A 12,500-nucleotide genomic window follows, 5' to 3' on the forward strand; every position below is an offset into this window, starting at 1 on the left:
AATCCTGTCCAGCAGCTGTCCCAACCATCACTAAACCAGCTCCTCTACCAGGTAGATGAGCTCGTTAGTGAAAACACCTGTTCTAGATGAAAAAAAATTGTGGAAGCTGGTGGCGCCAGTGTTGTAGTACTGGAGATTGGTCTCGGTCTCAAGACCGGTACATTGATTCTGAATGGCGCATTGATTCGCGGGAGTCGCGGCTTCCGGAGACACATCGCAGACGCGTCCGGTGGAAATTAGGGGTTAGAATGGTTTCTCCTGAGCACCACAAAGTATCTTGAGCTCACGAATAATAATTCCCAATGTCCATTTAGGGCAGGGGTGTCAAACTCATTTTCCCAGAGGGCCACACTGGAAATAGAGAATCACACCGAGGGCCAGACATGGAGAGTTTACTGACGTGATTTTGTTACTGCGTGTCCCTTTTTTTTTTTACATTTTGGTAGCCTTTTTCCTCATTTTTGTTGTTTTTGTTCCGACTTTTTGTGTCTTTCTCATTCATTTGTCACCTTTTTTGTAAATTTGTTGCTTTTTCAGACATTTTCGTACGCTTTTTGTCACATTTTTGTTGACATGAAGCCCCAAAAGTCATCAAAAGAGGTCCTATAGCCATCGTAGAATTTAGCAAATCAAGCAAAACAATGATTAAATTTTTTTTTACAACAACTTCTCAGCCTGAATATTAAAACTCTCTCTCTCTGCTTCTTCTGGGGGAATTTCTGAGTCTCACAGTCAGCAAATCTGCCAAATTCTGCTTTGAATATCAGATAATTATTGCAGTTTTAAAAAAAACCACTTTGCTAAGTTGGCCAAAATGGTATTGTGAACCCAAATTGATAAACGGGCTCGTTCTAAATCTGCAAGGGGCCTGATTTGGCCCGCGGGCCTTGAGTTTGACACGTGTCCTTTAGGGACTCTGTAGGTTTGACTCATGTTTATTAAAAATAAGTAAAAATTCTTTGAGTTTTTTTTTAAATGTGAATATTTTCTATTTTCTGCCCTCCTCTGAGACAGTAAACTGAAACTAAATCATGTATTTTATTCTGTTGTCTTTGTGCAGACATGGAAGAACACTCTGGATCGCTATCCGGAGACGCTGCTGGGTTCTTCGGAGAAAGAGTTTTTCTACAACGAGGAAACTCAGGAATTCTTCTTCGACCGAGACCCCGAAATGTTCCGCCACATTCTGAACTTTTACCGCACGGGGAAGCTCCACTACCCCCGAAACGAGTGCATCCAGGCCTTCGACGAAGAGCTGGCCTTCTACGGCATCGTGCCGGAGATCATCGGAGACTGCTGCATGGAGGTACACATCCACTTCCTCTGAACTGGAAAGATATTCTGTTTCTGTTGCTGTTGGCACAAAGGACCAAGGTCCGAACCCAACATTCATGTTTGAAGGTCCCATGGCATGAACATTTCACTTTATGAGGTTTTTTAACATTAATATGAGTTCCCACCCAGCCTGCCTATGGTCCCCCAGTGGCTAGAAATGGTGATAGGTGTAAACCGAGCCCTGGGTATCCTGCTCTGCCTTTGAGAAAATGAAAGCTCAGATGGACCAATCAGGATTCTTCTCCTTATGAGGTCATAAGGGGAAAGGTTACCTCCCCTTTCTCTGCTTTGCCCGCCCAGAGAATTTGGCCCCCCATGAGAGAGGAGAGAGAGACATCATGGCTTTCAAACGGGGCAAAGTGGCAGTTGGTCAAGACCACACCCCCTCCACCTTGCCCCCCCCCCTCCTCCTCAATAGCTACAGACACAGAAATGGCACATCCTAAGGAAAGCTCATTGTGGGACTGGCTCTAGTGGCTGTAATTCTGCACCAAGGCTGAATTTTGGGAAAGTAAATGGATGGACTTCAGATACAGTATTAGGGGACCACTAAGGTCTATATAAAGAGACTTCAGATACAGTATTAGGGGACCACTAAGGTCTATATAAAAGAGACTTCAGATACAGTATTAGGGGACCACTAAGGTCTATATAAAAGAGACTTCAGATACAGTATTAGGGGACCACTAAGGTCTATATAAAAGAGACTTCAGATACAGTATTAGGGGACCATAAGGCCTATATAAAGAGACTTCAGATACAGTATTAGGGGACCACTAAGGCCTATATAAAAGAGACTTCAGATACAGTATTAGGGGACCACTAAGGCCTATATAAAAGAGACTTCAGATACAGTATTAGGGGACCACTAAGGTCTATATAAAAGAGACTTCAGATACAGTATTAGGGGAACACTAAGGCCTATATAAAGAGACTTCAGATACAGTATTAGGGGACCACTAAGGTCTATATAAAAGCATCCAAAAAGCACCATGTCATGGGGCCTTTAATTATTGTATACATTTGATCCCGTTGTTTTTGGTTTCACATAGTGATTTTACTAGCGCACTAAGAACTTTCCATGACATACCGTGGACCCCAGGAAGACTAGCTGGTCGTCAAGGCGTCAGCTAATGGGGATCCTTAATAAACTAAACTAAACTAAACCTACACCACCATTTTTCCGCACTCTGACCGACTTTTTTTTTTAATGTTGTGATAAAGGTCTTAAATTTCATTCATAACGGTCTTAAAAAGTCTTAAATTTGACTTGGTGAAACTTGTAGAAACCCTGACAAAAACAACTGATATGAGCTTTTTTGACATTTGTCTCTTGTCGCTGTTTTCGTTGCCCCCCCCTACCTGCTGAGGAGGATTACTAAACCAGTAATTACTCAGCGATGAGTGCTCTGAAACACCAGCTGCTCACATGCTGTGTGTGGTGCTCTGATTTGGCTCTTTTCTCGCTCCTGGTTTCTTTGGCTTCGTCCTTCGTGTTTCTGTAAGTGATTTTTTTAACTAGCCATAAACATTTCCCTCTGAGCTCACTACACTCGCTGGATAACACCTCTCCTTCAGAGCTTTTTATATCACCTCCTGTCACATTCAGGGTTCTCCCCGCCATGATTATGTTTAGGCGCAGCACCCAAAGCCAAATAAACTTAACTTTTCTCAGATCTAATGACTGTAGTTGGTTATGGCATCAGATTTATGTCATATCTCACGAGCACGATAAATCATGCTCCACAAGCAAATTATACAATTTCTATTCCACCCACGACCTTTCCCTTAACATAACTGCGTCAAAAGGGACGCCAATAGTCCCGACCAAGCGCGTTTACTTAAAGAGCGTTATATGGCGCTAAACGAGACTTTTAGCGTCAATAACAACGACAAAGGTCACCTGACCAAGCGTCCATATTTTACCAGATGGGAGTGAGAACCTGTTGGTTTTCCACAAACCAAAATCACTGACACATGCTCCATTTTCAGAGTCTTTTACATCTTTAATATAAAGATATAATATAATAACTCATGAACGGGTAATGCTTCTGTGTTTTGGGAGACACACAAATGTTGATTCGACTGTGAGAGAGGTTCTCATTTCAGGATTTGTTTTTTTCTTACTCGCCCACAATTTCCCACGAGAAACACTCCACATGCTTTTTATTTTTATTCTTCGAGTAATTTCACAGATTCCGCTGCTTCTCTTCTCTGGTAAATTATATAATTTCATCCCAGATTTGAGGCAAACTGTTTGAAGGAGGAATTAAACTTCCATTTTTACAGATTTATTAGTCACTGTGGTGGCCGCTGGCTGCTGCGAGAGTCTCATTTACTAATTGCTTTATTGATGCTAAACTACCAGATATTCGAATTGACTTGAAGACACAAAGCCAACTTGTTAAATTAGGAAGGTTTGTCCGGTGTTGTGCTGTTTTCAGACAGCCTGCGTCGGCCGGCTGAAAAGTTGAGTCAACTTTTGGAGAAACCCAACCCTGTGTCACGCTGCGGTGGCCAGTCATGTTTTAAAACACCAAACACAAGCTCTGAACTGGCCAGGAGTTTGTGGAACAGCTGACTGTTTCCTCAGTCCCTCCGTCTCTTTTGGATGGATGGATGGATGGGTAGATGGATGGATGGATGGATGGATGGGTAGATGGATGGATGGATAGATGGATGGGTAGATGGATGGATGGATGGGTAGATGGGTAGATGGATGGATGGATGGGTAGAGGGTAGGAGAATAGTGGAGGGTAGAGTATGAGGGTGGGTAATGTAATGGGGAGGTAGAGGAGTATGGATAAGAGAAGGGTAAGGGTAATGATGGATTAAGATGATGGTAAGGGTAGAAGGATGGGTAGGGTAATGGATAGATTAGATGGATGATAATAGATGATGGAGAGGTAATGTAGATAATGAGGATAATGAGGGTAATGATGATGGGTATAAAGTGTGGATAAGTTGTAGATAGATGTGTGGTGTTATGGAGATGTAGAGATGAGTGGATGATGGTAATGATGATAGGTAAATGGATGAGTAATGGGTAAGAGATGTGGGTAGATGGGGTAGTGATGGATATGATGGGTAGATGGATGATGGATGGGTAGATGGATGGTTAGATGAATGGATGGATGGGTAGATGGGTAGATGAATAATGGATGGTAGCTGGATGGATGGATGGGTAGATGAATGGATGGATGGATGGATTGGTAGATGGATGGATGGATGGGTAGATGGAGGGTAGATGGGTAGAGGATGGATGATGGAGGATGGATGGATGGATGATGGATGGGTTGAGGATGGGAGGATGATGGATGGTGATTGGATGATGGAGGTAGATGGATGGAGGATGGTAGAGATGGGTAGATGGTAAGGATGGATGGATGATGGATGATGGATGGAGGATGGATGGGGGATGGATGATGGTGGATGGTGATGAATGGATGGGTAGAGGATGGATGATGAATGATGGATGGTAGATGGATGGATGATGAATGATGGGTGATGGGTAGATGATGGATAGAATGGATGGGTAGAGGGAGGATGGAGGATGTAATGGATGGGTGATGGTAGAGAGGAGAGATGGATGGGTAGATGGATGATGGATGGTAGATGGAGAGGGGGAGGATGGGTAGAGGATGGGATGGATGGGTAGATGGGTGGATGATGGATATGGTAAGGGAGTATTGTAAAATTAGCACAAGCAAAAGTACATAAAATTAAAAACAGACATTCAATGATAAAAAAAAATAAAATGTAAAGGCAGAAAAAAAATTAAAAATTAAAAACAAGAATAAATGTACAGTGTGTATGAAATTTAAAAAAGAGCAGTTAAAATAGGTATTTAAAAAAAGCAACATTAAAAAGAAAGGTCTTCAGCTGGATTTAAAAAAAGTGAGAGTTGCTGAACCTGCAGTTTCTGGGAGATTGTTAGATATGTGGAGCATAAAAACTGAATGCTGCTCTGTTTAGTCTATTTGGGAACAACAAGTAACCTTCAGCCACCGAGAGGCTGGTGGTATAGTGTGTATCCAACCACCTGGAGCTGGTGGATGTGTATAGCAGATAGAAATGTATTTGCTAAACTAATTTATAAATAGAGTATGAAATTTGAGGCAATGGAAGCAGTGTAGAACTAGAACTGGAGTGATGTGATCATTTCTTGGTTTAGTGAAGACTGGGCAGCAGAGCTGAATCAGTGCAGTGTCGATTATTTTTTTTGAGGGGTAGATGGATGGATGGGTAAAATGGATGGGTAGATGGGTAGATGGGTAGATGAATGGGTAGATTGGTAGATGGGTGGATGGGTAGACTGATGGATGGATGGGCGGCTGTGGCTCAGTGGTAGAGCAGGTCACCTGCCAATCGGAAGGTTGGTGGTTCGATCCCTGGCCCTGCAGTTCCATGTCAAAGTGTCCTTGGGCAAGACACTGAACCCAGAGTTGCCCCCGATGCTGCTCATCGGAGTGTAAATGTGTGTGAGTGTTTATCTGATGAGCGGGTGGCAGCCTCGACCACAGTGTATGAATGGTGAATGGTTCCTGTACTGTGTTAAAGCGCTTTGAGTAGCACTTTATAAAAACAGTCCATTTACATTTACATTGGTAGATGGATGAATGGGTAGATGGATAGTTGGGTAGATAGATGGATGGGTAGATTGGTAGATGGATGGATGGATAAATATAGATAGATCTTTTTTTGTTGTATTTTAGCAGAATACTGAAAGCAGCAGGACTGAGAACTGTAATATCTGATTAAGTTATATATCGTTATCGCCATATTCAACTACGTAAACATATGTTTTCCTCCTATCGTGCAGCCCTAGATTCAACATCTCTGACTTTGATGAATGATGACGAATAACTTGTCTGATGTTGTCTACTAATTGTTTACTGTTTGTTTACTTTTTGTAAAAATATTTAGCTAAAAGTTTATCGTTATTCTTATACTGTAATTGTTTTCTATACTGTATTTTTGTATACCTCTTTATTTAAAGAGTGTTTTGTAAGCTGCTAAAATCTGCTGCTGGAAATCTAATTTCCTTGCGGGAGTCATCCCAAAAAGGATCAATAAAGAGAAGTCCAAGTCTTTCCTCTCGCTGTCTCTGTGAAGGAATACCGCGACCGGAAGAAGGAGAACCAGGAGCGTCTGGCGGAGGACACCGAGGCCAACGAGGCGATGGACGCCCCCCTGCCCCCCCACAGCACGTCTCGGGAGCGCCTGTGGCGAGCCTTCGAGAACCCCCACACCTCCACCATGGCGCTGGTCTTCTACTACGTCACGGGCTTCTTCATCGCGGTCTCCGTCATCGCCAACGTGGTGTGTAATGGCAACCTTTTATTTTAACGTGATTGTTTTAATATTAGACCTGATTTCCTTTATATTTTTTCATTCTGTGTTTTCTTTCTTGGGGGTCCATTTGAAGTTACTTTTCCCAGGACCCTCCGTCTCTCTTCTATTTTAGTTTTAGCAGATAAGGTTAGCCTAGAAATCTAGACGCACCCTAGAGGCAGCAAGTTTATTTCGCAGCCAGGGGGGTCTAGGCACTCTCTGTTGGCTTTGCGAGCTGGAAAAACCAAATTCTAGTCAGGCCAATCACATCGTGTATAGAGTAGGTGGGCGGGGCTTATGGCTGCTGCTGCTGCTGGTGAACAGAGGTCTTCTGGAAGACTTGGAGTTCAGCTTTTCTTTGAGAAAAGAACAAAGAACGGCTCTGAAGTCATTCTTAAAAAAAGGAAGACGTGTTCTGAGTTTTGCCGACCGGATACGGAAAAAGTTTAATCAACTAGCTCCGCTACCTTCTTCGTTGTTCTGATTGGTTGGAGCGCTATCCTATTACGTGCAGAGAAGAATTTGAAAGACAACCGTTTATCCCGCCCCCTCGGATTGAGCTCCGTCAATGGTGAGTTCCCAGACCCAATATCTGCATGTGGGTCTGGCTGGTCAGGCTAAGATAAGGGTGAAATGGGCCATAAACCAGTGTGAACTGTGTCTCTTAAGATGCATCCTTCCTGTCCCCTGGCAGCTGAGATTAGCAGGTGTTGTGACTAGCGTTAGGAACAGGAACAGAAGAGAAGGTTATATAAGGTTTTGACTGTTTATGATGTTTATGCAACTGTTTGTCCCTGCTGAAGATATCCTGAAGAAGGGATGGCTTTAACTATAGTTTTCTACTATAAAGATGTGCTGAACTTTAGTTTAAGCGAAGACTCTTTCAGATTGTGCCGTGGCTAGAGATGGCCCGATGCCATTTTTTGCTTCCAGATACCGATTCTGATACCTGAACTTGCGTATCGCCCGATACCGAGTACCGATCCGATACCAGTGTGTCATATCATGTTTTAACAACTGTATACCACTATCCCTGTATGGATGTGATATGATTTCTATCTTTTTGTCAGTTATAACGGGAAAAAACATAAATAAACAAACCAGAGTGGCGATTGTTGGAACAGTGGAAAGATGAACCAAGACGGCTTTTGATAGTTTTTTTTTTTGATAGATTTTCTTTAGGGCTTTATTACGTGGTATCGGATCGGTGCATAAACTCCAGTACTTCCAGATACCGATACCAGCGTTTTAGGCAGAATCGGAGCATATATCGGACCATCTCCAGCCGTGGTACCTGTGAAATTGTTTTCCTGCATTTGCAAATGTAAATAAATACGCAACGACCAAACTTTGGTTTAATTCTCAAACAGGGTTAAAAATGTACTCTTTCGTCCAGCAGCCAAATGGCTAGTGAATGTTCAAATTCTACCAGCCACTCAACATATTACCATATTACCAACATATTATTGTTTTTTTTGGCTGGTGAGTGAAGCAAATGTACCAGCCACTTGCATATTTTACCAGCATTTGGCTGGTAGATGGTGCTAATTTTGAACCCTGTTCTCAAATAATTCCATTAAATTCAATTTTATTTATAGTATCAAATCATAACAGAGTTATCTCGAGACACTTTACAGATAGAGTAGGTCTAGACCACACTCTATAAATTCCAAAACCCCAACAATTACAGTAATTCCCCCCAAGACCAAGCATTAGCAGTGGCTATTGCGACAATGGCGAGGAAAAACTCCCTTTTAGGAAGAAACCTCGGCAGACCCAGACTCTTGGTAGGCGGTGTCTGACGGGGCCGGTTGGGGGGCTGATGAACAGTGGCGATAATAGTCACATAGTCTTTATTAGTTTCATCCTGATGTTTTTTGACATGCACTGCTGCTGCTAACGAAGAAACACTTCCACTACAGGTGGAGACGGTGCCCTGCCGGCCGCCCAAAGGCAGCGTCAAAGACCTTCCCTGCGGCGAGAAGTACCAGCTGGCGTTCTTCTGCATGGACACTGCCTGCGTGCTCATCTTCACCTTTGAGTACCTGATGCGTCTGTTCGCGGCGCCGAGCCGCTGCAAGTTCATGCGCTCGGTGATGTCTGTGATCGACGTGGTGGCCATCATGCCGTACTACATCGGCCTGGTGATGCCCGAGAACGAGGACGTGAGCGGCGCGTTCGTCACGCTGCGCGTCTTCCGCGTTTTCCGGATCTTCAAGTTCTCGCGGCACTCGCAGGGTTTGAGGATTTTGGGCTACACGCTGAAGAGCTGCGCCTCCGAGCTGGGCTTTCTGCTCTTCTCCCTCACCATGGCCATCATCATCTTCGCCACCGTCATGTTCTACGCCGAGAAGGGCACCAAGGGCTCCACCTTCACCTCCATCCCGGCCTCCTTCTGGTACACCATCGTCACCATGACTACGCTCGGGTGAGTCTCTTTAAACTCTTTTTCTTATGTTGAAAATGACAGACGTTGTGGAATACCTGCAGAACAGGGACATGGAAGTAGTTCTATACAATTTGTTTTGTAGATTAGGGTGAATTCGTGTGTGTTGTAGCAGTGTTTTGCCATTGAGAACGAGCTAGCATGCTAACGGTTAGCCCCCTAGGCCCCCTCGTTTCGGCTAGTGACGTAGAAAGCCGTGCAGATGTTGACCAGCTCACCAGGAGACTGAAGGAAGGACACATTCAGAAACCAGATCTCACTCAGAACTCCATGGATGGCTTTTTTTCAAAGTTTGTATGTGTGTGGAAGCACCAGAGACACAAAATAACCCCCAAAAATATGGGCACTTTAAAATGTGGCCTATATCAGATTCCAGTGTGAACTGTTTGCGCTTTCGAACTGACCCGCATGCCCAAAAGACCAATAACGATGACATCAGACGCATCACGCTGTTGCACTAAAGTTGGGGAGATTATGGAGGAAGTCTAGCTTTTATTTCAAAATGTTTGTGTAATGGCAGCTGTAACATTAAGGATCAAGGTGCTGAGGAGGAGAAGAATGAAGAGAAAGAGAGACAAATTGGATATTTTGGCTTTGTGCGGAGTTATGGCTGCAAATTCACCACAGAGGTCTGTGTGGATGCCGAGACGAAGCCAGGAGTGGTGGGACTGTGTTGTGAATAGCTTCACAGAGACAGTTTATTCAAAACTTTCGGATGTCGAGGGCAACTGTTGATTACCTGTTTTACTGTCTGTGTCTCGGGCTAACTCCTGCCGGAGCATAATTGTGACAAATGTCGATGTAGATTGACGTAAAAGTCGCATCAAATCCTCCTCGGTTGGTCACACTGCGGCCGCGTTGAAACAAATCGGACCTGGGTCTGATTCAGGACCACATACGGAGGTGGTCTAGATCTGATTAAGGTTGCAAATGGGCGGACATTTTCTGGTAAATTTCCGGAAACTTTCCATGTAAAGTTTAGCAGGGGAATTTTGGAAACATTCCAACTTGGAAATCTTCATGGGAATTATTGGAAATTATGGGAATTTGGATGGGATGTAGTGCTTGGGCTCAAATGCAGTACTGTCTTCAATCAGTCTGCAATCTGCTGCTGAATGTTGGATTCTAGAGATGATCTGTGCAGTGGGTGTGGCCTCAATAGCCCTGCAGTAGGCTAAGTAGTAGCCCAAACCATTGACCTTTAGCTTAACATATGAAGGTAGCTAGCATGCTGTCTTTGATTTACTATGGTTGTGGTTATATGGGTGCTAAGCTAACCATCAGCGCTGCCTATTGTTTCCAGCCTATCAAGAACAAGTGGGCTATACAATTAACACACATAGGTTAATGGCAATGGGTTATGTATTATGAGGACCGATTCACGCTAAAAAGGGGCTCCGACAAACACACACACACACACACACACACACACACACACACACACACACACACACACACACACACACACACACACACACAGACACACACACACACACACACACACACACACACACACACATGCACACAGACACACACACACACACGGATAGACACACACATACACACACACACACACACACACACACACAGTCAGACACACAGACACAGACACACACACACACACACACGCACACAGACACACACACACACACAGACAGACACACACATACACACACACACACACAGACAGACACACACACACACACACACACACACACACACACACACACACACACACACACACAGTCAGACACACAGACACACAGACACACACACACACACACACACACACACACACACACACACACACACACACACACACACACACACACACACACACACACACACACTCAGACACACACACAGTCAGCACACACACAGTCAGACACACAGACACACACACAGACACACAAAGTACTTTACATGAAACATGTATTAATGTAAAATCTACTAAATAAACAACAAAATGTTCTAATAGGATAAATAGGTTTGGAATTATTTTAAAAACTGAAATAATTTCATTTTAATTACAGAGGGAAATTACAGAAAAAAGGTACAGATAAAAATGTGAACGGTACCCAACCCCCTATTAAGCATTGCTAAGCCTCTGTCCTGATTGGTCCTCAATCATCCCCTGCTTTATCGTCTGTTTTAAAATAAACGTCATCAATCATTTACTACATGAACGTAACGCTGTAGTAAAGGAGACTTTAAAACTAGCGATTGAGACCATAAACTCAATATGATTTTTTTTTTACTGAGGTAATAAATCAAGAGAGAAGTCGGCTCATTTTCTCACAGACTTCTACAGAAACAGACTTCTGTTTGGAGCCGGTGGAGTTGCCCCTGGCAACGGCATTGCTGTTAAAGCGCCCATATTATGCTGATTTCCAGGTTCATAATTGTATTTAGAGGTTTTACCAGAATAGGTTTACATGGTTTAATTTTCAAAAAACACCATATTTTTGTTGTACTGCACATTGCTGCAGCTCCTCTTTTCACCATGTGTTCAGCTCTCTGTTTTAGCTACAGAGTGAGACCTCTTTTCTTCTTCTTCTTCTGTACTATCTTTGATTGCACTCGCACATGCTCAGTAGCTCAGATCGTAGATCATGTCAGCTAGCTCCATAGACAGTAAAAGAAAGGCTGTTTCTCCAACTTCAGTCAGTTCCAAGGCAGGATCAGCTGGGAGACTTCTTCTAAACCAGGGCGCACATGGAAGTAGTTCTTTTGGAGATTATGGTGAACTAGTGTGTGTTGTAGCAGTGCTTTGCTATTGAGAACGAGGTAGCATGCTAACGCTACGAGCTAACGGTTGCGGCTAGCCAGCTCGTTCCGGCTAGTGCCGTAGAAAGCCGTGCAGATGTTGACCAGCTCACCAGGAGACTGAAGGCAGGACACATTCAGACACCAGATCTCACTCAGAACACCATGGATGGATTTATTCTAAGTGTGTATGTGTGTGGAAGCACCAGAGACACAAAATAACACCCCAAATCACCAGAAAAAATGATTTTTTTTCATAATACGGGCACTTTAATATCTTCGCCGTCGTGGTCCTGTTGTGTGTGGTCGAGGTGATGTGTCAGTGATGTGTTGTTATTGGTTACGGAGGAGAGAGTTTGACCGTCTGTTTCCACCATGAAAACAGGATGCGATGTGTGTCGCGCCTCCCACTCGTTGCTTCTCGAGTACGGTGGTGTATCTTCACCCTGCTGCCACCCACACACACTCACTGCTGCCTGCGTGTGTGTGTGAGTGTCTGTGTGTGTGTGTGTGTGTGTCTGTGTGTGTCTGTGTGTGTGTGTGTGTGTGTGTGTCTGTGTGTATTGGTGCGTGTGTGTGTTGACCTTGCAGCTCTCCAGCTCTGATCTATTACCTGCTG

The 12,500-nt window shown here is 43.8% G+C and overlaps 1 protein-coding gene across 1 annotated transcript in view; it reads left to right on the forward strand.

Moving 5' to 3' along the window:
* The window catches only part of kcnd1 (potassium voltage-gated channel, Shal-related subfamily, member 1), a 1,001,373-nt gene that overhangs the window by 3,504 nt on the left and 985,369 nt on the right, over positions 1 to 12,500 (forward strand). Inside the window, exons 2-4 of the mRNA XM_039799938.1 lie at positions 1,061 to 1,306; positions 6,451 to 6,657; positions 8,592 to 9,097. Of these exons, the coding sequence (XP_039655872.1) occupies positions 1,061 to 1,306; positions 6,451 to 6,657; positions 8,592 to 9,097 (959 nt within the window). The remainder of the gene's footprint in view (positions 1 to 1,060; positions 1,307 to 6,450; positions 6,658 to 8,591; positions 9,098 to 12,500) is intronic.

This window comes from Perca fluviatilis, chromosome 5 (assembly GCF_010015445.1).
Source record: "Perca fluviatilis chromosome 5, GENO_Pfluv_1.0, whole genome shotgun sequence".
Taxonomy (NCBI): domain Eukaryota; kingdom Metazoa; phylum Chordata; class Actinopteri; order Perciformes; family Percidae; genus Perca; species Perca fluviatilis.